Consider the following 27,207-nt stretch of genomic DNA (forward strand, 5'->3'; position numbering starts at 1 on the left):
TTTTGATCAATTGACTTGTGCCATAATGATCTCATACTTTTCCCATTCAATCTCAAAATATTTTTAATGACTGGAAATCTCTGACTTTGGCTGTACTTTATACTTTGTGTCATCTCTTAGACTTCATGAAAATTCTTAGCAAGAGTTTCTATCTTTTGGCAGAGCTAACTCTCAAAGCTGTAAGATTCTTCATCATCAGCTCCCAGAGTGAACCCACTCTGGAAGAACGAGATAAATCAAACAACATAGGCAAGGGCATAATGCAGACAATTCACAATAATAAAGTAGCTGCATTAGTCTCAAAACAGCAATTCAAAGGAGCATAGGATTAAGCAAATACTGTATATGCCAGTTCATTTGCACCATCTGCTGAACCAAGTATCAGAAGGCGAAAGGATAGTAGACACATGGGACTGTGTGTTGAAATACATTTGGAAAAAGAAAATTGTTTCAGATAGCTATGAAAACAAAAATCTGGGTGCTTACAAGTTTGCAGCCAGGAGAGGGAAGGAAGGATGATGTCATTTCACAGACCTCAGAGATTTGATTTTTTCATTTACCACTTTTAGGAGTGGGAAGGTTATGGAACTTAATATTGCCTACTCTGGAGTCTAGTTCAGACTCAGATAGGAATTTCTATTTATCTATAGAAAGCATAAGTACAGAGATTATTATACACAAAAAAAGTACAGATTTTTCAAATGTGCTTGGGTGCTGTGAGTATATGCAAAGTTTTGGCTTGGCCACAGTCGGCAGGATATAGCCACAGGCTGACTGCATTTTAGACAGCTTAGATGATGCAGTTGCTTACTGAAAATGTGTTGTGTTGATCAGAATGAGTGATGGTCATCTAGATTGTTTCAGCTGATCTTTTGATCAGTAATGTTATTAAGGAGGTTTTCATGTAAAATGCAATCAAAAGCTGAGATTGTTCAGATACTATTGTGAAATGTGAATTAGCCAAAAGATGGTATTGGATTTATATGATGTCAAACCTAGGAACAGTTATATACAGGAAAAAAAGACCCCAGTATCCCAGTAGTCTGGGAAGTGCTGGTGCATCTCTCTGAAGTGTCATATGGCATATTAGCATATACCAAGCCATTTCAACCACTGAAAATGTGTTTATCTCTTTTCATTGAGACTGCTTAAATATTGAAGTTACACTTTTCCCCTTGTAATATACATTGCTATAAGAAAGGTAATTGAATTGTTACTTATTTAATTGATAATAATTACACTTAACAATCTGTGCCACAAAAGATAATGGCTGTGGAAGTCAAAAGACATTTGCACAGAAATTTAACTTGGTGATAAATGACTTCTTCTGTGAGATGACACACAAGAGCTGCAAATTCTGTCCCATATTTAGAGACTGTTTTAGCTGTAGGGAAAAAAAAAAAAAAAAGAAAGAAAGAAAAGAGGAGAATAATTTTCCATGTCCTTTCCTTTGGAGTTGAATACAACAGTATTTTGGAACATGATTATAAAAATTAGCAGGGTCCCTTAAACAAATGCAGTAAAAATTACCAATTGTTTAGACAGTTCAATTTTCAGTTCTTACAATATCAGAACACCTCAAAATCTCTTATAAAAGCACCACTGATTCATAGCTAGATGATGTTAAAAGACATAAGGTATCAGCAGAGAATCAAGTCCGACTTTGTGTATATCATAGGCCATTACATGTTACTGAGTTACTGCCAAACTGAGCCCAGTGGTTTCCATTTCACTGAGACATAACTGGTGTTTGGCAAGAGCAGAAAGTACCCTCACAGTACCCATTTTGAATTATGGAATTATTAGTTTCCTTATTATATAGATGGGACACAGAGTAGTTCAGGGAACCATTGGAAGGCCTTTCTGGATGCCGCATGCTCTACCAGGAGGTTATTTTCTCCGAAAAAAAAAATATGAGAACACCACAGGAGTCTTAAGGTCCCAGTAACTCCTTCCCTGTAAAACTTACTTCTCCTGACACTAGCGGTGATAATGAGAATTTGACGATTGTTCTGTGACTTGTGTGATATTTTCAATCCTGGCTGGCACACATTAAAAAGCTGTTTTGAAGATAGAGGATACATTACTGTGATCACAGTAGCAGAAAAGTTCAAAATACGCCCTTGCTCTCTAAAAGCACTGCACTGCCTGAAGAAAATTGATGTGTTAGCATAGCCAAATTACCAAAGCCATGTGCCAGGAGTAAAATTCACATTGCCTTGCTCACATAAGAAAATGCAAATGGCAAATATTTTTATAAATAAAGTATTAAAAGTAAAAGCATAATTGTCCTTGTAGCCACACAAATCCTGTGTCTCATGAACTTCCAGGAACATGGTGACTGCTCTGGAAACCACATCTACATTGCCCCCAGAGTTGCCAGCAGCACTGCACACTGCCTGTGTGTGTAAGTCATGTACAGACAGTGCTATCTGCACACAGTCAAAGATTTGGGTTCCTGATCCAGAAACATAAGCCTGCGCAAGTAGTCAAGCTCCTTGTCATCACAGAAAGCAAACAGGACCTGCAGTCACCATACGTACATGAGCACAGTGCTACTCCATCACGTGCTGAGGGGCAGCCGATAGGCCTCACCCATGTACCTGTGAGCACGAATGCACCCACCAGAGCTGTGGGGCCATCCCCATCTGTACTGGCCCTTTGTGCACGCGATCACCAAGCAAGATAAACCTACCGTGGATCAGGCACGTGCAAAATCAAATTTCTGTCAAATTAACTGAGCGTTTGTTGTGGTCTTTAAACTGATTTTGGTGATAGCTGATCTCACGCAGGAGTGGAACTGGCAGGTGATACCTCATCCTGCAGGAAGCATGTGGATACAAAAGTAAGCTGTCAGATATTTTTGAGAAAAACTTTGAGCTGGTCAAGTTAATTTCTACAAGAAGAGCTCTCTGCATCGCTGGTATCCAGGAGCCTTCATGCCAGGGTGGCTGTACTGCTGAGGGCAGCCCCAGAGGCACAGTTATCGGCACTGGGAGCAACGCTGCAGTGCAGCTCATAGCGCTGATACACACACAGAAGACCTTTTTCAATATTTCTGTTATTGAGAACTTCAAATGAATGGATGAATTTGAAAGACTTCCCAGAAAATACATTTCCTTTTCAGCTGGCAGCTCAGTTATTCATCTAAGTAGTCTGTGGATTAAGTAATTTGACAACCACTGAAAGGTTTCTTTTTGTGAAACAATTGCGTGTTATTGCTCTACCCTTTTTCCATTTCACCTCTACAAGTAACCCAGAAATTCAGTGCAGACATATCAAGACACAGATCAAAACCAGACATCAGCTGCAACAAGAAGCACCTGATGGTGCTGGTGCACCTGAGGAATTACCATGTGGTGGGTGTGTAAAAGACCAGGGATGGAAAACAGAAACAGGCAAAGGGTTAAGAAGATTATTTATTCCTGTTAGCTTTGTAGCTCACTTCTGTACCTACATGTGGGAAAGAGGGAGTGTGGATCTTAGTCATTTCACGTCACAGAAGATTAATGCAGGAGAGGCTAAGTGGAGGTACAACATCATGTGTTCTAAGGCCATTGAGCGATCCAGTGTCTAATTTATGAAGATAGCAGGCAGATTGGGCAATCTGATATTTCTAAATGTGTAGTGGCTGTCGGTTTGGTACCTCACCACCTTTCCATCTCGGCTATGCTGCAGTGTGGGCAAGTGACAAGAGGCTGTTTTGTCCCTGTCTGGCTGTGTGGTGGCACCTTCCCTCCCAGGAGGCCCTCTGGGTGCCTCTCCCTGGGACTGCCTTCCCTGACTGGCCCTGGTGGCGATGGCCCCATGGGATGACGAGGTGCAGCCGCTCCAGGACACAGGGCAGCATGTGCCAGTGTTACACCTCCCCGCCATGTCCACCCACCTTAAATCCCAGCCCTGCTTTTGTATAGATCCTGACAGAACAGCTCGGGTACACTGTGTACAGTCAGAGAAACAGTATTGATTTTGCTGTACCTGAATAGAATTCTTAACAGGAAAACAAACCTAGCGTTGTTTCTTTTTCTTTTGACTTTTGTGCGTGGGTTTCTGTACTCACTGTATAGTATTTGATCTGTGTGAAGTACAGAGGCAGAGCTTGATTTTTAATATGAACACGACCCAGGCTCTGATCTGTGCAGGCACAAATTCAGAACCAGTAAATAGTTTTGCACATGTTTTTGTGGCATGTATTTAATTGAGGTGTAAAATAACAATTTCCTTCCTACCTACAAATCAGAGAATCAGATGGTCAGTTTTTCTACATTTTTTCTGGTACAATTATCAGGAACCATACCCTACTATTTCAGCATTACTAAAAAGATTAAAATGTTCTTTATATTGAATTCACTGGGCCAGCTTCATATAAGCTAGCCATATCCGAAGTGTATTGTGATTTTTTGAGGTTTCTGCTGTGCATTAAGTTTACTAAAATATGATTTTGAATGCAAACTTTAAGGCAAAGTATATGTTAGTTGTATTACTAACTATATTGTTACAAAGACAGTTTAAAGCATTGTTAATGCACACACTATCAATACTTAAAAGCATCATTGGCTGATGGTGATAATACAGCTTCACTAGTGGATGATTTATGATGGTAAGCATTAAATACTCTTTACTTTAAAGTCATTAATCCCTACTTTCTTCGAATACGTTTAATTAAAAAGTTCCATTTTCCAGTAATTGCTGTTTTTATATAACCCCAAAATGGAATTTTATTGAGGCACAAGGTCTTTTATATAAACATCCATCTGTCCACCGTGTAACTGTGCTGGGACAAGTTTTGTAGATTGGGTGAGAAGTGGAGAGATTACAGAATACTGTGTCCCTGTAAGAACTGTGAACTTTTGTCCTCTGAGTAAAGGCTCTGGAGGATTTTTGCTTTCATAATTTTGATACCAAACAAGGGAACTGCAGAGTCAATAGGAGAGAAAATCATGAAACAATGGATTTAGTGTCTAGTGGAGTTGCTTTATTAGTTTATAAAGAAAAGCTCTTCTTTAATCTTTTTTTTCCTGTGTCAAGTTCTGCACGGCAAAGTATCATCTGCTTCTTACATTGTTCCCTTCTATTCAAATGCAGAATTAAGGAAACCTCCACTGCATATATAATATATATATACATGCATGTATATATCTATGTTTCAAGCTGAGAGATATGACTAATAAAATAAAAAATATGTTGGTATTAATAAGGTTGGCATTCAAAAAGTATGAAATAAATGCATGGAAGTTTGTCAGCTTATTAATCATTCCATTATAAGTGGTGTTTTTACTTTCATTGCTCTAACGTCTAACCACAGTTCATTGGCTAAAGGCCAAGCTAGCTTTTGCATTGGCACATTACCATGCGGTGTAGTTCTGTACTTCTCTTCCATTTATTAATGCTGCAGACTTCCTACAATTCAGGCTAAAAATAGAACTGGTTATGTGAAAAACACTGCATTTGTGCTTGAGCTGCAGTATAGAAACAAGAGGATTTTATATGGACGGGGAACGGATTCATGACACAGAAGAGCTAGCTGCTTATACTCTGGAAAAAGCTTTATTTTTGCATGGTTGTAAATAAGATTAGAGTTGCTATGTACACGTTAGTCTGAAGGATGAATCATATTTGTGGTATGCCTCAGAATGTATGAATCTTCATGTGTATCTGTTGACTGAAGGAAAGCTGATTTCTTGTACGAGGAAACCTGAAAGTAGTGCAATGTAAAAAAGTGAATTTGTAAAGTCAAAGGCATATAGTAATGTTTTGTTTTGCAGAATAAAGGGTGTCTTCATGTGTGGCATATGTTTTGAAGTATTGTCAAAAAATTACACACTAAACTAAATCTTCAACTGCAACACTACATTTTCAGACTTGTATTTTGGCAAGGCATAACCTTTCCTATTGTTCAGTAGCTCAAAGGCAGCATTTGCCATCTCCAGACCATTTCACCACAAAAAACATTCCTAAACTTATTTCTGAGTTGTAATATAGCTGCACACTAAAAACTGCCAGCATTCAAATGCAGTCCCTGTGCTCTTGATCTTTTTTATAATGCTGTGATTTGTTTTGGATCAGCAGTATTTTGAACAAGGCAAACAACGTCCCTTTTTCCATCTAAACCTAAGGGAGCTGCCAGGGACACAGGTGAAGAGTGATAGTGGATGCATTTCATAGTCAAAATGAAAAGCAGCAAAACTGATAAGGTCTCATTGTTGCACAAATAGAAAAAGCTAACAGTTTGCATATCAGAAATATCAGGTGTTAGGACTTGACTCAGAACTGCTGAATAGTAGCTTGTTTGCCTTTGGAGAAATAGAGAGGAAGGAAATGTCATGCAGCAACATCACACATGATAGTGATGGGAGATGGCAAACAGGGAAATAGACTTTTCCTATGCTGTTTCCTAAAGATACTATTTGGACTGGCTGTGATGGTGGATTATTAAGGAATTCTGATTATTAAATATCTGCACTTGGCAGAGAGGAACATCTTTTGAAGTGTACAGCAGTCTCAGAAGTCACTCTTGTTTTGCCCTTCACTCGGTACTATGTAAGAAATAAAAGTGGTGATTATGTTAGGAGAAGAGGCAATAATAATGAAATGGGAATAAATTGTAAGCTGTATGATTTTTCAACTATCTAGAGGAAATGAAATTAAGAAAGCTTTCAAATGCCATGTGCTTTGCAGCAGGCCATTGAAGCAGTGAGGTAGAACAACAGCTATTGGGTAGCTGTGTCGATTCCTAACCCACAATTCAATGTAGGAAAAAGAGATTAGTTCACAGGACAAGTATTTGGTCCAAAGTGCTTAGCTCCTCCCCATAATTACTATAGACCAGCCTTAGCCCACATATAATGGTGAAAAACCATCCAAATCCAACATAGGCTGAAATCAATGAATATGTTCCTATTTACATTAAAATTTAATTTTGTCCAGACAGGCTCTCTGAAATTGACACTCCGTGCTATACCAAGTGCAGTATAAAGAATTATATCATGCAGTCAACATGATGCACTTTTGCAATATAATTTAACACTAAAGTTAAATTAAATTACAAATATAAATTTTATGGTCTCTCTTAAAATCATTTCAGAGCTCAGTTCTGATCAGAGATGTGTAAGACACAAATCCTGCCTATTGATCATTAGATATACAAACAGTTGTGAGGGAAGAATCACATAATACGATGGTCTGTACGAGACGTTCGTTATGATGCAGGCTGGTGATGTGATGTATTGATCCTCTCCTGCAGTTAGGATCTCCTCTCGAGGAGCAGGCTCAGGCAGGCAGACCTCACTGCAGAAATCACCAGCCAATCTATACAATTTGGGTGAGGCCAGATTCCACCAGGAAGGTCCACAAGAAAGAGGTAATGAATTATTCAGTTTCTGGGTTTTCACAGCCTTCAGCCTTAAGCCTGTCAGGAGGAAGATGAGACTTCTGCTGCATGTCCTTTTGTTTTCATTAGCTGAACCACCGCAGTTGGATGCAGTTTGCCTCTGCCATTGGGATTGCAGTAATAAGTGCACGTAGTATGAAAGCCAACCGCCCCTACTTTGCCTGATTTGTCATCTGGGAAGAAAAGGAACCAGATAACCTTCACTCTTCACTTTGGTGTAGGGAGGTAGAAAAAGGCATGAGTTCAGCTGGTACAACAATATTAAAATCTCGCAGCACTGTTGTGATGCCACTGAAGGGAGCGTTTTTCAGAACATCTCCCTGTTGTATAGAGGGTGAATGGGAAAAAGGAACATTTACTGAAAGGATATTCTTTTAATGGCTGGGTAACTTGAGGAAGGGTGGAAAATCTGAAGTTTCAAAGTTCATTGCAGAGTCCAAAAAATATAAATCTATTAAAAAACAGTATTAAAACTTCAAAGAAGGAAAGAAATAAACATAAATACAAACAATAAAGCCCCTTACTAAACCCATGAACTGCAGATCAAAATAGAAAGATTAAGCAAAATCACAAAGAAAATAATAAGAGCTACATTTTCCAAAAGTCTGAGGGGAAAGGTTTATCAGATAGTCATAGCAATGGCTGGTGGGCCTAAGATACTTTTATAATGTTTAAGAGTATTGCAAACCAGAATTAATTCCAGCACGTACTGTAACAATGAACACGGTGCCAAAGAGATAACTAAATGAGGCAGATGTCAAACTCATCTCCACAAACACACCTCCTGCATTAGTGCTTGCCCTCAGACGGGGAAAGGAGGGCACAGCTGTCCAGGGCAGCATGCATTACGTGGGGTCTTTAAGGTGGTTGATGGAGTTCATTACATAATGAGCTAAAGATGTGAGTAAGACTGCTTCTGTCCAGGGTAAGAAATGCTTAGTTTGGTCCAATATGTACACCAAGGAGGCCTTTGGATGAGGTTCTCTTCAGGGTAGGGTGCGCTCAGCTGTCTGCCAAGTGTTTCCGCAGCAGTTCTGCACAACCTAGGGAGTTTTCAGCAATGCCTTTTTGGTTACAGCAGCATTGAACCCACAGCCCTTTCACCACCACAGGGAGTGAGAAAGATGGAGTCCCAGATGGGATGCAGGAGAGGAGGGAGAAGCTATTGGAATTGTAAGGGAGGTTGGGGTCCTCACTGACCAGGCTCACGGTTGTGATGCTGTCACTGCTGCCACCACACAGAAGGGCAGAATCAATGGCCAGGAGAGCTAGCAGATATTGTAGTCACCTACATTGTGCCAGGGTGCAGACAGGAGAGGGCACTGGTGGAAGCTGTTAGCTAACGGCTCTCTTAACAAATAAAGGAAAGAAGGGAGAGAGAGATGAAGTAGGGGTCCCACACACCAGTGAGAATTATCTGCAGTGCTGGGAGTAGCTGTGCAGTGTTAGGGACTGTTTCTGTTCCCTACACACTCATCGTATTTGTCTGGAAAAATACATTTTATTTTTTTTTTAAGCTTAGACTTACCTGAAATGAATGCTGCTTCTTTCCATTCTCGCTGTTGCTGGGAATTGAAATGGCTGCAGATACAGAGCAGTGTAAAAACATGATGAGCTATGTAGCTTGGGAGCAATTGAGCAGCTGAATACTGCATTATTGAGAAATCATTTGCTACCTCTGGGTGTTAGTGAGAAACTGGAGAGTCCTAGACTGGCATTCAGGGCAGAGCATAGGATGAATAAACATTACTGAGTGCTGAGTATTTACTAGTGAATCCAGCATGGAGCTTCAGTAGTTGCATGTCATCCCACTGCATCTTGCAGGGCTGGCAGCACACAGAGAAGAAATCTTGAATTCCAGAAGATTTGCAGCAGAATTGATCTCATATTGTTTCCTAAATAACCAAATTATCAATGAAATGAATGACATTTTGCTTAATGTGCAGCAGGCAATCTGCATAGCAAAACAGTCGTATTTTCAAGTGACAACACGTGAGAACCATTTAAATATATATCAGCAGTCCTCAAGGGACTTGTAGATCGCAACATGAAATTGTTGTTTTCATGTGCATACCTTATTGTTGCCAAATTACCCCTGGCTTAGTATTTTCTTTCTTATCTACTTGAGATAGGAATCTCTTCAGAATGAGGGGCTCAGTAGTTTGTAAAATAGCTGTGTATATCTCTAGCATTGCATAAATAATAAATAATAAGGCTTAGATGCTAATGATCATTAATATTGCAAGTGTTAAGCTGGAAAATTCTAATTCCTAGTTTCTTAGGTAATTGCAAATATAAATATTTCTTGACTCAGCATGGTGAGCAGTCACAAAACGTGGAACCCTACCCTGTATGGAGTGATGGCTATTAAGCATATCCTGGACCCAGTAAATCTCAGGCTATGGAACTTGTCCCAGAATCTGCTCTTGCTACAGAACTGTGCTGCAGAAACTCATCCTGCATTTTTTAAAGCTAACACAAAATATCCACTCCATATGGTTTTGGAGACATACTTAAAATATGAGCCAAGTTCAAGCTGATGCAGTTCTGTCTTGCTGAGCCCTGAACTAGTCCTAAACAATTTCTTTGAAAGGTGCAAACACATTCATCTCAATGAAATTTTAAGTCAAAGCCTAAAGAAAGAAATTCCAGTGACAGTTTTTAAACCTTTTCATTACTGTCTGTTTAAAGTAAGTATATTTAATTTAGGAGTAAATATAGTACGTGTTCCTATACCATATTTACAAGCAGTTTTTCACCTCCTTCTGGGTATCGAAAGCTCATATCATTCCTTACCTTTGTAACAAAACCAGGAACTTCAATCTGCTTATACACTGCCAATTTAAAAATCTTTGGCACGGAAGGAATCAGAAAAATGGAGAGAGAGAAGAGTAGTCACAACAAACAAGTCAGGGATTAGCCCATGGTATTGGACTACTTAAGCTGTTGGGGTTGAGAGCTGTCCTTTCATTCCAGCCCAAGGATCATTTAAGGTATCATGACTAAAGTAAATGATCCTATAAAGACTGGATTTTGAATAGCCAGGTTCAATGGGCTACTTTTATAATTTAAATCAAAGTGGCTACTGAATTTGCTGCTTGCTGCATTAAGTACTGCAAAATCTCTGAATCGGTAATTTGTTTAGCAAAGCCAGCAATGCACTGCACACTGATCACACAATGAAAATTTCTTATTAGTTTCCACATCTCAGCAGGAGGGTACCTGGCTCTTCAAAAAGCAGGTAGCAGGTGTGATGGGAATCTTAAAAACACTTACTTTGGCTTAAGGTGTATCATGTAGGGAAGGAACATGGATATAGTTGATCCACTGAAATGCACTGATGGAAGAGACTTAAATTTGTCTTGACATACTGTGCATGAGCTTAGAACAAAGCAAAAGCAATCCCCTCCAGAAAAGCAAGTATGTAAAAAAAAAAAAAATCAGAAAAAAAAAAATTCTTGTGGTTCATAGAGATAAATAAATAAATAAACGAACTTCTCATTTATATCTCCAGGTTTTTAATGGAAGGCAAAGATGTTTTTTAAGATGGAAATGTTCTGTATTCACATGTGATTCTTAAAAAACACAAGCTATTTTGAGCAGTGAATTGCAAGCCGGCCAGTGAAAGAAGCAGCAATATGTTCCTAGGAAATTTTCAGTCCTCCCTCTGTTCTGCAGAGGAATGATGCTTACATTAATTTTGAAAAATAAGCATGAGCAAAGAAATTTAAACTCGGCTATAAGCCTTCCCTATTTCTATTTCCAAGGAATGAACCATATTGAAGACTGCAGCAAAGCACAATTGTTTCAGTACCACCCTGCAGGGAGTGCAGAGTACTTGACATTACCCCTGGCAGTCACACCTTCAGCTATGGCTCTTCTGCAGTGGCTGAAAAAATAGCCGTAGTGTGTCCCCTGCCTCATTGCAGATAGATCAGTAACATGTCATGGACCTCTGAAAATATGTATTTGTGGTTATCCATAAAACAGCATGCAAAGACATCTCAGTTCTTTTCCGAAGTCCCATCCCACTGAAGTCAGTGGGACCTTTCCCAGGGAAATGCTCTGGGGCCAGAACAACTATTCCCATCCCTGGATCTATTCTCTCTAGAACATGAGTAGTGTATGCAGAGGAAAGACTGCATCTCAGCATAGAAATAAAATGTTATTGTCTTCTGACTCATTAGTTAATAACTCAGAATCTTTGTGGAGGAAAAAAAAACGAGCTCAGGAAGAAAGCACTGAACCCCGCCAAGGCTGCACCATCTATTCCAGGTATACCTTCACTGTCAACATCCTTCCCAAACATTAGGCAGTGACGAATTCTCCCATTGAAATGTTTCTTGTCACTTCCATGAAGGGTTGTAAATCTCTATGAGCCGTGACTATTCAACAGTTTCCATAGTTTTCAAGTGATTAATACGGGCATTCAACCAGGAAAAGTTTCAAGCACCAAACAGTTAAAAAATAAATTTTATGGAACTTCAGGGAAGGCTCATTGCCATTAGGTTCCTCACTGGTTTGTTTCAGAAAAAACTGATGTAGCCTCATCATACATTAACATTTTTAAGTGTCATCTACATGGAATTTTAGAAAATTCCATTTTTCACTTACAGCTAGTGAAACTTTTGCTTTATATGGACAAAAGTGGTAATGATGGGAAGACGCAGTTCTCAAAAACTGCTTCGTTTGGTAGACTGGGGCTTGGCTGTCCAGCACCAAATATGTTTCCTTCTTTAAAGAAAGCGGCATGGGATTATGTCAGCCTCACCGCATAAGTATTGCAAGTCTCGAGTCCCACTGAATTCTCTTTAAAATGCAAAAGGCATTGAATGACTGAAACGATGCAGTTCTTTTGTGCTCTATGGCATGGAAGCAGGGGGAGAGATTGTTAGCTGGGTCAGCTCTGCCACCTGCAGCTCAGAGCTGGCAGAACCGCAGCATCGTCACCAGGAGCGCATGAATCCTTCGCTATAGGAATCGTAAAAAGTCTGATGGAGACAAGAGGTTTCACTGAAGAGGGTGTGCAGAAATTAAATTACTGATAGACTACATAAGCTTCTGTATGCCATACAAAAGTAAGGCAAAAGAGAATTTTCACATTGGTCTTTCTGCTAATCCTCAGTGCTATCAGAACAGACATCCTTTCTCAGAATAGAATAGAAAACCAGCATCAGAACAACAATCGTAAAGCTGAATATATTCTCGGTGTGACTGTAGTGGTCTCAGAGCTGGGTCTGACCCCGTACTGATGCAGGCAGATTTTGGCTCTGCTGATAACTGAAGTGCTACAGGAAATTATTCTGTGGATCCATATTCTCAGAACCCTCTAACTTCTGTCTGCAATGCCTCCAGTATCTCCTCATATAACTTCCTTCCTAAAACACACTCCTTTCTGAAACCTATAAATTCTAGTCTCCTCTAAAAAAAAAAAAAAGTCATTAAAAAAATAAAATAAATCAAATCCTTCCAGATGTGTGCTTTACTAATGCAGAAAGCCATGTGCTTTATTATGTTCCCTACTTTCACTTCCCTGAGCCCCAAGGGTATAACATTACCATTTTCTCAAGTTGGATCTCAGCCCTGTAATTGATGAATTGGACATAGGATCCATATGGAACTCTATCAAAGTCGCTGACACTCTATACAATGCCAAAATGCATGCATATGTGTCCCAGTGGATGCTGGGCACCCAACATGGACTTTTCAAGCCAATGACTTGTCTTGCTCTAAAGCACTGTGGTCTACTCCAGGACCAAATCCAGCTCAGTGCTACTCACAGTGAAACAGTGATGGTTCTGCAGCAGTGGTCAGACATCGTGGTGATGAGTTCAAATAACAAAACATGACTGGAAATCAAATCTAATCACATTGGGCTAACACGAGTAATGTCAAGATCTTTCAGGATGTTTTAGCACTGGAGAGGGAAAGGGATGATCATATCGTCTGTTATGATACTCATTCTTCAGAGATTTAAAAGCCAGAGAAGCATATTTTTCCTATTAACTTCAGGCTTAGTTCAGATGCCCAAGCACTTAAGACACCTTCTAGTGCCTGAAACATCCACACGGAGCCTTGTGTCCTTCTGGGACAGCAAGAGAGACCAGCTGGCTCCGATCCAGCGCAATCTATGGCATTTCAGCTGGCACGAGACCCTGTGTGCAGGCAAATGAGTCCCACCTTTTGTATTGTCTAAATGTGGAGCAAGGAAATGTCTAACTCATGCCTTGTCAAGCATTGCTATTAAGGATTCTGGGTCCCTAGAAATGTAGAAATTATTTCTGTGATCATACACTGTCACTGCCCTGCAGTCTTTAAGTCTTTAGGGTATTTTCTTGGGTGACTGGTTCTGAGCTGTGCAGAAAATGCTTGAAGAAGAGATTGGTTTAGTTGGTGTTCTAAATATTATTATTATAGTGCTACAGTAAAGGCTTGTATATTTTAATATTACGCAATCCTTGAAAAATGTTAAAATAGATATTTTGAAAAGGAATCTTACAGACTGAGATGAGGTGGTCTGTGGGGAATAGGCAGTCGATGCCTCGGGCTTCTTCTGTATGCAAATTAATGTAGGAGTATGTAAAACATTTTGTTAGCTTTGTTTTAAGGAGTCACTCGGTAAAATAGTACAGACAAACCTGTCTGCCAGTTACCCTGCTCACGAATAGTTAAAGATGGCAGGTGGCAGGTCTCAGGACATAGTCCTGGGCAAGCTGCTCAAGTCCCCTGCTTGAGCAGGGAGTTGAACCAAATGGCCTCCGGAGCTCCCTTCCAGCCTCAGCCACTCTGTGACTCTGTGGTTTTGGCCAACCCATATATTAAATGCATCTTTTCCCAGCATTTTTTGTCTAGCTCTTTGCAAAAAACAAGATACAGATTGTCATTGGCAGATGCCTCAGACTTAAGGTAATTGGACCGCGATCTTTTCCTCTTTCAGGGATTTGGTTTTGAGTCATGTTGGATTTCAAGTAGGTCTCGAAGGGCACAGAAGAAGACTGTGAGATTTAATATCAATCATCGTTAATCCAGTTCGTTTTACATTTGTGTCCAATTCTCATGAGCTAGACGCATTTAAAATGGACTTGTCACTATAGAGTGCAATGTCCTCCTGTTACTTGAGCATCTGACCTTACAATTTGCAGACTTCAGAGGGAGAAATTGGTTGGGAATTCCCCAGCCCCAGCACCAGAAGAGGAATTCATGCGAGCCTGTACAGCTCCTAGATATCAAGAAGATGAGCGTGTCCCATGTCTCAGTGCAGGGCCCCTGTGCCTGTCACTTTGAATCCATGTGTGTGACATCAGTCAGCCTTGCTGTGTTTTGGGTCCATATCCAATTTTAATCTTGGGTATGAAAGGAAGGAGATTATAAGCAGATCAAGTTAGCACCAAGTTATCTACAGACTACAGTGACGGCATAGTTCTCAGTGCACATTACAGCTTGTACACAATAGGAAGCATCTTTGCCAGATGATAAAGAAGAAACATTCTCTTTGTTGCCAACAATAAATATATACAGAGGAGTAAATGTGTCAGGAATAAAGTGTCCCTAAGGAAATCTTGGAAGACCCTATGTGTATATTTACATACTTTTAGTCCCAGCAGCAGTAGAGCTGTGTGAGTGTAGTGCTCTGCCCAGGCTAACTAGTTTGTTAAGAATTATTACAGCTATCTTTTTCGTACTAGTTAGTATCTGCGCATAATGACACGATTTAGGCTGCCCTGCCAGAAACAGATTTTTGAGAACCAAAGCAATGGTGTAGATTATAATCACAAATTCCTCTCTCTCACACACACATTCACAAAACCTGAGCAAGTGCCTGCAGGTTTCAGAATAAATTGAAGAACTCAAAATACAACATCTCTTTCACAGCACAAACTGGATCCTGCATGTGCTTCAGAACCTGGTGCTCTTAATTTTTGGTAGAACATTGAACCAGAGGAAAGGCTGAGCCCAGAGTGCACACTATGATAGAAGCTCTCTGTCTATTAGATTACCTTGCAGATATTTGTGTACAAAAAATATATTTTAGAAGTCTATGTAAGAAAAAAGTCAATGAGGCAATTGCAGATTCAATTTCTGCAGCTGGAAAAAAAATAATTCTTCATTCTGAAGCTCTTGATTCTCCCTGCTGCTTTATGTTATCTTTGTTTTAACTGCTCTTAATGAAAGGCTCATCAGAAGATAGTGCCAATACATAATAATATTTAAATTCTGAATTCATCTCTAAGTCCTCATGGCAGCTCCCTTTCAGCTATTTTTCCTGCATGCTCGGAATCTCTGTTTATATGAATGAGAGTAGCGTGTGCATGGGGAGACTGGAACAAACATTGATCAGCTGTGCAGCCCAGAGAGAAGAATTTGCTTCATGTCTTACACATTTGTAGAAGCATGGAAGGAAAACATCACCTGCTGAAATAAATCCAAGGTGCTCCGTCAGCAAGACCTACTAAAAATTCAGTAAAGGACTGTTGCACTCAGATCAAGAGTCACATTACGTTATGCCTGCCTGCAGTGCCCATTCTGAGCTCTAATAATTTGACCAACTTGTTGCCCTCCTCCTGTTGGTAAAAAGCCAAACCTTCCCTACTTTTAAATGCAGATCTGCTTTGAGAATTGTCTGTAAAAGTGACATGTGGGCTCCATGTTTGTTCTGTGTCAACTATTTCCTTATCAAATGTGCTCAGTTAACAAGGAAGGAACCTTTTCCTCCTGTGTGCCAGCCCTGCAAATTTCAGGTAGAAGCCAGGGGTCAATCGGGATTTTTTCTTCTTATGTAGGATGACCAAAAAACAAGGGTTCTGCAAATGAGGGTAAGCCCTCAATTACGTATGTGCAATTCTGTTGTCTTCTGTGGCTTTGCATAAGGTTTAACTGACTGGAAATGATTCTGTGGTGATAAACAGGAGGGAATAGAAACCAGCTCACTCCGTTCTTTATGCTAGATCTGCTGTGCTAACAGGAGCAAAAAGCAGTGAACAGTGATTTTAATTATTAAGTGAGCAGATAGAAAATGTATAAGACGCAACTGTATTTGAAGAAGGGGTCTGCTTCAGAAATGTTCAGCTTCAACATAATAGAGCATTCAAGCTGACAAGGAAAATAAAATGCTTTTTTCTTGGACATGTCATTATACATGTGATGGGAAGAGAATGTATGGTCCTCGTAACAAGAAGGCAACAAAATTATTTGAATTATTTTGCATGAAATAGCAAGATAAAAGATTTTCTTTAAAGCCTCATTCCTGAGAACTCCTCATTGTGGGTGCAGCAGGTCAGAAGATCACTATGTGTACATCTTGCTATACTGGAATGAGAAGCTGCTATGGGCATTTTATGATTTATTAATTCATCTTTACAGCTATGCCAATCAAGCATGACAGTTTTCTGCTCTCCAAAAAAATACCTCAGGTAGCAAATAGTGAGCAAAAAGTTGTCTCAGTTCAGAGTTTTGGTCCTGCAATCCCAGTGCAGATTAAACTGAGCTGTAGGAGGCATACTGTGTTGGCTAGGGTAAAAAATAAAATTTAAAAGCTGAGGATATACTTTCCAGCTATGTAAATACTGATCAACTGAATCTTTGATTGGGTGAATTCATTCAATTTTGACTTTTTCTTCCAGTTGTGTGTAATACTGGAGCCAATGCAGGAACTGATGTCAAGACATAAAACTTACAATCTAAGTCCTCGAGACTGCTTGAAGACTTGCTTGTTTCAAAAATGGCAGAGAATGGTGGCCCCACCAGGTATGTTTGTTTTCTAGCATTTAATTTATTTTATAATTAAGTGAATATGGAAACAATGGGAAATTTTGGTGCAGATTTACTTGCAAAGGAAAATAATAAGAATTAATACTGTTCCAAAATTAAGCTTGAAAATGATTTTGATTTTGCATGATTTCAGTCTGATGCAACACAATGTAAAGCAAGTTTTATAGATGTGCACGTTCAAATGGATCCACTGTGCATAGGACATAATTTAGTTCAAAAATACATGTAGATAGAATACAAAATGCCTACTGGCTCCATTAGAATTCATAGTTTGTGTAATTCAGCTTCCTGCTGTGACTCTGAAATTACAGCTACAATTCATAATTAATTGTCTTTGAGTCTAATATAATGTTATTTACAGGCCTGGACCTAATCTCCTTTCTCTTACCTGAAAATAATAATTCTCCTTTTTTACAGATTATTAAAGATTTGCGTATTTAAGACTATTTACATGGGTGCCCAGGCCAAATTTTGCAAAGTACAACTGCTACCTTTGTTCTACTCCAATTTAGGACAAATTATGCAATTGTCCCAGTTTGGTCTAAGCTTGGAAGATTTGCAAATAAATGGCATTCAGCACTTTTTAACATGTTCCTTTGGAGTGTCAGTTTTAAAGATGAAGCCCACACCAGAGCTGGAAGGGAATTCTGTGGTATTTGTTGTATCACTGGCAGCAATAGGGCAGAAAGCTGCCTGCCTCGTTCCTTTGTCTCTGGCCAACGCAGCTGAGGCTGTAATCTACATCAGAATAAGATCTGGATTTTTCTTTAGCAAAACCTTCAGCAAGTTACACAGCCCCTTTTAACATCATGATAATTACCATGATATCCCCATTGGTAGAATGCCTTCATGTATCTTTATAGATAATCTGGGAGAATAAACTTCATTAGTCCATTATATAAAATTGAAAGCAGATTCTACTGGTTTGGTTCCAAATAGTATTCCAAGGTTCATATGTTAAATCTAAACTAACTACTACTAGTAGTAGTAAACTTATGAATGTAAAACTAGATGAAAAAAGTATTTCAACACTTCTACTTGTGGTTCAGTTTAGCACACACTTTACAACATTTTCCATTTTCTTTGCTTCTCACCATTTTATTGCAGCAGAACCCACAAGACAACCGACAACCAAACGGAGAAAAAGGAAAAACTCCACCAGCAGCACTTCGAACAGCAGTGCTGGGAACAACGCAAACAGCACCAACAGCAAGAAAAAGTCAGCTGCTGCAAACCTGAGTCTATCAAGTCAGGTACCTGTAAGTCTCACTTTCCTTTTAGGCCCCAATCACTTACAGTGCTTTAATTCTTTCCTTGTAAAGAAGGTGCATTCTTGAGCCTAAAATATAACAAGCAAAAGGCGGCCTTGCACACACGGTATGCCGTGGAAGCTGGGGAATTAGTGGGGAGATGTGAAGAAGCCATTCTGCAGTGCAGGTTGAATGATCCACCCTGATGCAGGGCTACCTTGAGAAACAGATGTGACTTTTTAAGGCTGAGGCCAGCTCGCCAATGGGACTCTTTCCACTGGTGGTAGGATTCAGACTGGGCCCCATGTGTTCAGATGTAGCATGAGCAGAGTGTCTTGCAGATGTCCAAAAACCCAGTGCTATGTGGGCATGAGCCCGTGTGCAGCAGGGTTGCCACACCTGAGCAGACCACTTGTCTCACTATGTTAGTACCTTATCTCTAATCGGTGCTGGGTTCGGGTGCTCCAGTGGACAAGGTTATGAGTCACCTTGCTTGAAGAGTTTATCTTGTTCTCAAACCACTCCATTTGCACAGGGTAGATCCCTCGGAATATGGGTATCAGTTTATTCACCTCGCTAGCTGTAACTGTTGGCATCCTAATTATATAGGGAAACACGAAATCATTTATAGAACTCCACCAGCATTTTAATAATGTCACATTTATTGCCTTAGTCATGATATAGGGGTAATGTGACCCCAAATTGTGACAAAGTATGCCTTAGTCAATAAGGAGATAGCTCATGCATTTTAAAGTTGGGGAAATTAATTTGATATTATAGGAACTATAAAGTGGTATCTTGGGAATAACATGCAGGGATTTTTATTGGATTTCTGATCAGCAGATAGGAAAGGGCTATGTCTCTTCTGAAGCCTGACAAAGAATATAGGCCTTTTGTTAGCACAAAGCAGGCACTTCCTAGAAAGCTTGAATACTCAGATAAAAAAGAGGAGTAGACTAACAGCAGTGAAATGAAATGAAATGAAGATTTTTGTTTAGCAACTGAGTCAGCAATCCACTAGCTTACAGCAGCTTTGGGCTTCAGTACATTAAACTCATATTTTCTCCTTGTCATATTAAAATTTTCACGTGGCTCCCATCCCTGGAGTCAGATTCTTTCCCTAATATAGGCATCTCTGGGCTTTTCTGGCAGCACAAAGCATTCAGAAGGCCAGCTACCTGATCCCCTAGTGGCAGAGACCACTCTGTGTCTGCCAGAAAACCCCTTGGATCAATAATCAACCACACTTATGAAAAAACAGCAATTAGGTGTAAAACTGAGCAACCAGCTAGTTCCCTGCTGCCTCCAACTTTAAAAGACAGGAAGATCACTGTATCTCAGCTGCTCCCTGCCCTGAGTTCAGTTCAGCAGGACCAGAGCCTGACCCCCCTGCCCCTCTGAAGCCTGCTCCTCCCTGGAGAGATGTTGACTTTTGTTGGCTTCAGTGGTAGCTGCGTGTGCTCGGATGTTTGAATGTAATTGGGCCCTCTGATAGTTACCTGTCACTCCCACTGATACTCAGGCTGACTTCAGGAACTCAGAGGCTATTCCTGACAGACGAAGTAGTCAAGGCTGCTCTTCCTGTTGGGGATAATAGTTGAGCATCTGAGACATCACGGTGAAGTTTATCATGGTGTGAGGGATGGATTTTTAGTCTTCATTGACTTTCAGGATGCTGCATAGCTATTTTTTTTTCAATGTTATTTGCTTTCTGTACCAGAGTAGCAAGATGGTCCAAACTCTTCTTTTGTGGAGTATTAGGTTTCTTTTTTAGGACCCTTCTCTTTTCACTCTGCACAGTGGAAAATGGTTAGCTGTTCAATTTGACATACTAACAGTTCTCCCCATCTTCCTGAAGGCAAAGATAGCAAACCAGATGGAATTGATGGTTGGGCCATCCTGCAGGATAGACAGAACTCAAAATAATTTTAGCAGTAAGATATTTTGGTGTAAAACTATTCAACACTTTTCAGTTAAATGGAGAAATGTTACTGTGTTTATTCAAAATTATGCATTTTTGAAGCGGTCCTTCTTATTACAGACATGCCACTGCTTTCTGAAGTTAGTGGCAGGTAGCAGTAACTTGCCTTCTGTTTCTTTCTCTTAACTTTACCTCAGTGAACTAGTCAGTAGTTAATGTTTGATTTTCTTCATATGCAATAGAAGACAAGATACCTTCAAACACAATATGAGAGTTTTCTCAGTTTTCCACTATTAAAAGCTTCATTCAGCCACACAGCTTTCTGTGAATGGGTCTTTCCTACTCAGTAGAAAAAAACTTCTGAAATCATTCATTTTCCATGTTAAAATCATTCTTTCCATTATTATTAAAGAGGAATGAAACCACTGCATCTTCTGTCCGGATGACTTGCATAAGCCAAGGTAGTTCCAGTTCCATTTTTCCCATCGTCTTTGCTGGAGAACCCCAACAATGGGCTCACATTCATACCAAACCTGCATTAATATAATGTCATGTACTCCATGTGCAAGCTTTCTCTTTTTCTCCAGTGGCTTCTTCCCAGCCAACAAAGACAACCAGACAACCCCTCCACCATAACAGAATCTAACTTCCTGTCACTTCTATGCTTCTATATTGTTTTCTCTTTGACAGTAAATTAATCCTGGTTATAGAACATTTCCACAGCCTCTACTCTATGTAATGTTTCTTGGTTTAGAATATTAGTAATTATTCAGTTTTGCTGCTACAGTAATGCTGTGTGCACTCTGGCAAATATGTGAACTTACCATAACCCTCATCAGCTTCTCACCCACACCATTAGCTTCTGTTTGTGTAATGAGTTCTTCATGTCTGGAGAGGCAAATTTTCCACTTTCAGGAAAGCAGCTGGAGTACTGTCAGCTATGAAAAAGTTTGAAACTTCAGAAAGATTTCTCATTTTCCCCATAGTCCCTTCCAGATCTTCAGATAAATACACAGTGCTAAACAAAATTAGATCAATGAGATGAAATGGTGTTTGTCACATACACATGCTTCTTCATTAATAGGATGTTGTGCCATTCCCTCTACCTGAGTATTTTCTGATCAGTTCTTCAGGCAGGGACAGTACTGACAACAGAGATCCAAGCCCAGAAAGTAAGATGTTGTTGTATTTCCATGCATGGGTCAGGTTAGTACTGCACCCTGAAGTTCAGCTGCTGAAACCTAATCAATCAGTATCATTCGTACCCTTTGTGTTGCCTTAAATTTATTAGCACTTCGAGTGTGCTGACACGTTCTGATACATCTTTAATGACACAGTCTTCAAAAGCATCCTAAGGGGCTCTGTCAGTGGGTGGGTATGCATCTTCCCTCTCATCAGTAATTTGAACAGGGTCACTCTTATGCTGTCCTTATGTTTCTAGCTGTTTTTTAATACTTTCTCAGCTCTACTAAATAAAATACAAAGTTTTGCCCTTTTGATGGTTACTTGCACTCTGTTACACTCATTTTCCCTTATGTATATTTCCCATCCTCTATGATTCTGTTAATTCTCATGCTACTGGTTACAGACCTTCATCATCTCCTATTATCAATAGGATTCTTCCTGCCCAAGTCCCTTGCTTAACACTTTTCCTACATATTGTGAGCTTTCTTAAAACAAGTGTAGTTAGTCAATGTGCTACATGATTGCCCTGCAGAACTCGTGTAGGTTGGTTTTTCAGTTGTTCAGTGATTCTTTTGACTGGAATGTATTGATGCTGAGGCAACATGCTGCAATGGGTTGGAAGCAGAACTAAATGCCACTGAAGTCTCTCCAACAGCAGAAATAGAAAAATATTTTTCTCACCTGAAGTTTGCTTCTCTTGGGCTTTCATTGGTCCAGGCAGAATACTTCCACAAATGCACTGGGTTTTGTTTAGTGTGTAAAGAAAGTTCACAAAACAGGGACAAAAAAAACTGTAGTCCACTCAGATGTCTTAGTCTCAGCAGATTCCAGTCATTCCAGTCAGATTTGTTCATGATCTTGATCTTGTCTGATCTTTGGAAGAAACGTTAACCCATTGTGCAGAAACCAGGATTACCAATTTCTTCTTTCCTCCAAGAGCAAAGATGGGCAAGATTCCTTCCACAAGGGTCATAGCAAACTTGTCTTTCTCATGTTAGCTTTCCTATGATTTCAAAGTAAGTTAGTTATCTAATTTGGATGTGTCATTGTTTATCATTTACACATTTCTAATTTCCTCTAATATTTGAAGCTAGTTGCAGTGTTCTTCCATACGTTTGTTCAGGTTTCAAGCCTCTTCACGGGCTGAGATATGATTTCTTTGCTTTATTTATTATTATTATTATTATTATTATTATTATTATTATTATTATTATTATTATTATTATTATTATTATTATTATTATTATTATTATTATTATTATTATTATGTTTCAAATAAAACTGTCGTGCAAAACCAGGCCCTTGTATGTAGACCTGTATACTGTGATCTGTGGATTATAGGTGTAAGCAAGATGATCAAAAGTGGTTAATATCACTTAAAAATCAATTTCAGTTAAGTTTAATGAAAACAGTCCACATTGATCTATTTTAATCTATTTGAATTTGGAAATTTGACAATACACAACTCTCACAAACTCAAAGAACTTCTGTGCTGCTCCCAGTCATAACTGTAGAAATTAACAGGTGGATTTTGCTTTTATTTACTAATGAAGATCCAGTTGAGTATAATACTGTAGCCATGAGCTCAGTGAAATATCATTTGTGTTGGAAAGAATAAAGCATCACTGCACGCCACTAAGTAAATCAACTATTCTTTGTTATATCCAGAGTCTTAATTAGAGCCTCTTTGCGCTCTTTAAATGAGTTATATACCTCAATAGTCTCAATTTCTCTTTGTAGTTCTTTGTGAGCTCCTCAAAAGCCAAATCCATAAATAAACCTGCTAATGTGGGAGGGAGCAATACAATCTCTTACGTGTTTCAGAAACAGGGAGCGGGTTTAGGTGTTTTGTAATAGATGAAGGACCGGAGCTACAGTTCCAGGGCTAGAAGATTAGTGTCAGAAATTATCCCTAAGTCTCAGAACAGTGCAATTCAGAATCTAAAATTTAGCCTTAAGGAGATGAGAGTGAGCAAATTGGTTTCCAGTTGTTGCGCTTTACGAAAAATGTACCAAACAAGACCAGCACGTCAAGTTAACAGAGAGGACTGTGATGAGATGTGAAAGATAACCATTTTCCTCTAGAAAGTGTTTACTCTGAAACCTAATTAAAATGTCAGTTCTGTTTCTACAGATCATTTCAGCACAAATGTCAGTCTGATGTTTTTATCTTAGAGGTAGTGACCATTACTGCGGAGGGCAGCGATGGGGCTCTAAGTCATTAATATTTTTTGTGGCAAGGAGTTATGAAGTCAATTATTAAAATAATCACCACTAACACAGTTCTGTAAGAAGGAAGGAGGAGATACCCTTCTTTTGACTTAGCACTTCCAGGTGTGCAGGCTGCTTAAACTAGTGCAACTTCCAGTTCTTGAAGTATGAGGCTTGTTTGAAACATTTACTTGATAGTTTCAAGCATTTTTTAATTATCTCAGGCTTGTGAAGCACTGCTTGTGTACTTCTGGGGACAGTGACACCTACATATTAACAAAACAAATTAATAGCAAAGCAAAATAAAATAACAAAGCAAAGATGGAAAGCATAGGTATGGGGATTTTTACATGGCCTGTACATTTTTTTACACTTTCTTACCTCCACACATCAGTAAGATATTGATTAGACACAGAATGATCTTTAAAATCCCAAGCTAAAAAGTCTAGTTCTATAACTGGGTATAGCAGAGCTAAACTTTGAGGCTAGGTATAAAAAAGATGAAGCCTGAGAAATGACCGGTCTGTTAAATAGAAGTGCTTGCATTTGGGTTGTGTATGAAGTGATCTCTGTGTGTAGTTTATATGCATCAATTTAAGTTTGGATGGTAATTAGGGATATTGCAGGATGAAAGGTATGATATACATGAAAGCTGCTTTTGTGGTTATATTATTAAATAATACATTTCTATCACATAATGTAAAACATCCACTGCTTTATTTACAGGGCTTCACTGCAACCATATTTTACTATCATGAGACATTCCTTCACCAAAAATGTTGTTTCTAATCACGGAGTAAATTAATAAGATTGAGTGACTACAGTCTAAATCTTTTTTAAACTAATCTAGTCAAATATGTGCTACCATAACTAGGCCGTAGCAGAATATGCTGCCGTGCAAGAGACTAGGGTTTAATTCTTGGATTCTGCTTCTCACTCCATGAGCAGGAGCTAGGAGCACTCCAGAGCTGCAGCCTCAACCCTGGGAGGGATGGAGCCTTGTGTCATTCAACAGCAGTGACCCCCACTGGCCAATTTAAGGAGAAGCATTGAGGGGCTCTAAAAGGAGTCACTTCCAGTCCTCCTCAGAGGTTGGTGGTCATTGCACGGGAATTAGTGAGTGGAGGTTCAATGGGGTGCACTCGGTGGGGTCTTCAGCTTTTCAGTCTGAGGAGCAGAATCCTCTATGGGGAGGAACCAGCATGTGCGCTTCCTGAGACAGTATTTTTGCCTGACATAACTCTAAGCAGCAGGATTGTCAAGACTATATATATTATATACACTTTTAAATGTCCTGTAACTAATGCTGTGATATCTATCTCTTAAATAGAATGAGGGAAAACTCCACTAACCTCAATATAATTCTAGTTTAATTCTCAGAGAGAGAGAGAGAGAGAGAGAGAGAGAGACTCAGTGTCATGGAGAGAAACATAAGTGCAAACTGTCCTCTCAGTGGGTGTCATTAAATTAAAGGAATAATATTTGAGAAGAGTCAGATAAATTAGAGAGGGAAAGGCTTACATGGTCGTTGAGCATCTCCCCACTGATGCACAAATGTTCCCTGCCACAGATTGAGTTTTTTCCCTGTCCACTGTTAGGTGACCAGAGCAGCAAAGCTAGCACTTTCCATTGGGGTCATTAATCCTCAGTCCGTAGTTCTCAGCACCAGGAATGTTGTCTTATCAGTAGGGGTTACATTTTCAGTTCCTTAATGGCATCTTAGTACCCTAGCACTTCAGATTAGCCTAAAGCGATACTCCTCCTTTCAGCACCAGCAGCTATTAAGCATATTTACCCCTCCCAATCATTTGGACGATGCAATACATGTTTAATTCTTTTCCACGGCCTCCTCCCCAGCCAGCTGCTCTAGCCCCATAGCTATTTTTGGTGCACTTCTCTAAGTCTCATCCAAGCTGCTGACCTCTTCCTGGTATGGCAGCACACAGAACTTGAGGCAGCATCAGGGGTCCGTACTCAAGAGCACTGAAGTTAAAGGAACTGTTGGCACCTCGGTCTGTGACTCTGTATTGCACTCACTGTGGTCCTTTTTGCCTGACGTATCTCTGCACGCTCCGATCCAGTTTGCTGTCCTCTGCCAGGTTTCTCTTGTCGTTAATGCTCTCGCAATGCAGTGGGGTCAGGTCTGTTTCAGCAGTGCACGCTACAAGTTTTCGGTTGTTTAGGGGGATGAAATGAACTAGAATAAACTTTTGGTTACAAACACCTTTGTCTTTTAAACTTCTGGGTTGCAAAGCTATGTGTGAGATTGATTTAACAAAGTCTTTTATGGGTATGTGGAGTAACAAAATGCAGAGAATGCAAAGAGGAAATCATGTAGCAGTATCCATCTACTCACAAATTTTTCACATAGCACAGGCTGAAAATGTGATAAAAACATTCTTCTGTAGCATGTCAGCCTTTGCTAAGGGATATCAAGATACAGTGTAAATAGAGGCAGTGATTTGTGTTGTTTCATGGGGAATGAAGCACATATCAGATTAAAAAAAAACAACACAACAAAACACAGCACCTGATTATATGCAAACACTTGTCTTCTGTTTGCTTTTTACAAATGCTTTTACATTCACAAGGAGGACCAGATCCTTTAAAATATGAATCTGTTGTTCTCTAGGACTCTGTGAAGGGCTTGTTAAATCAGTAGTTACAAAGCTAGACATCTGGAGTCACTGCACTTTTACCAAACGTTACCTGATGCCCTGCCACCTGAGCTGCATGAAAAGATGCATCCCACATACTTCTTGTAGTGGTTAGTTCAGCAGCCTGATTCTCCATTGAACAGAGAGAACAAGAGAGCTCTCTGGCTTTGCACCTTTGCTTTCCAATCTCAAGTTTGCACCTTTCTATCCCATGCTGGTTAGGTTTTTTGCAGCAAATCTGTGATGCACTGGAGTACAGTAGGCGGTTTACTTGTTTTCATGGAAGGACAATTTGTACTTAAAGTAGTGATTAGATGAATTCTTTCTTTCTTGCATGCTTCAGTTTTTGATGACTACTAGCTTCATCAGTGTAATTATAATTAGCACTCTTCATCTTCCTTTTACGGTACCAGCTGGACAGATTGGTCCTCTTACTGCACAGATTGGCGGCAGGGTTGCCTACATGGAGTTAGGTGACAGGCACCATGAAATAACAGATGGTAAATTCAGGGCTTGTTGGCAATCAGCAGGTTTTTGCTAATGACTTAATTAGCTATGCAAATTGTCAAATCAGTGTGAACATTGTTTTTATCGAAAACTTTACCTAAATTAATTACCATAATTAAGTAGCAGAATGTCAAGTATATTGGATGCGTAAAAGGGCTTGGCTGGCTAAGGATAAGAGAGTTACCATCTTTATTAGAGTGCTGTGCTCCACATTTGAAAAGTCTGAGGATAAGAAATGTGGTTTCTTTTAAACTAGTTTTAAAATACGCATATCACAGAGTTGCAACTGAGAGGCACCCTGGTGCCTTTTCATATGGC

The 27,207-nt window shown here is 39.6% G+C and overlaps 1 protein-coding gene and 1 long non-coding RNA gene across 16 annotated transcripts in view; one reads left to right on the forward strand and one right to left on the reverse strand.

Annotated features, from left to right (window-relative positions):
* LDB2 (LIM domain binding 2) overlaps positions 1–27,207 on the forward strand; it is a 373,131-nt gene that overhangs the window by 344,273 nt on the left and 1,651 nt on the right. For 5 of the 12 annotated variants that reach the window (XM_072037750.1, XM_027457343.3, XM_005016983.6 and 2 more), the window contains 2 exons: positions 17,011–17,134; positions 18,266–18,417. In XM_072037750.1, the coding sequence (XP_071893851.1) occupies positions 17,011–17,134; positions 18,266–18,417 (276 nt within the window). Of the gene's footprint in view, positions 1–17,010; positions 17,135–18,265; positions 18,418–24,673; positions 24,817–27,207 lie in introns of all 12 variants that reach the window. The other 7 variants (XM_013097020.5, XM_005016978.5, XM_005016981.6 and 4 more) reach the window with 6 other exon arrangements.
* Positions 18,728–26,966, reverse strand: LOC119716756 (uncharacterized). 4 transcript variants are annotated; one of them, XR_011809231.1, is made up of 3 exons: positions 25,763–26,966; positions 21,154–22,517; positions 18,728–20,307 (listed from the first exon to the last, which is right to left on the reverse strand). It is a non-coding gene; the product is annotated as an uncharacterized lncRNA (long non-coding RNA). The 4 variants fall into 4 exon arrangements; XR_011809230.1 differs by having other exon boundaries at positions 25,647–26,966; XR_011809229.1 differs by having other exon boundaries at positions 18,728–20,200; positions 25,247–26,966.

Source organism: Anas platyrhynchos, chromosome 4 (genome assembly GCF_047663525.1).
Source record: "Anas platyrhynchos isolate ZD024472 breed Pekin duck chromosome 4, IASCAAS_PekinDuck_T2T, whole genome shotgun sequence".
Lineage (NCBI taxonomy): Eukaryota > Metazoa > Chordata > Aves > Anseriformes > Anatidae > Anas > Anas platyrhynchos.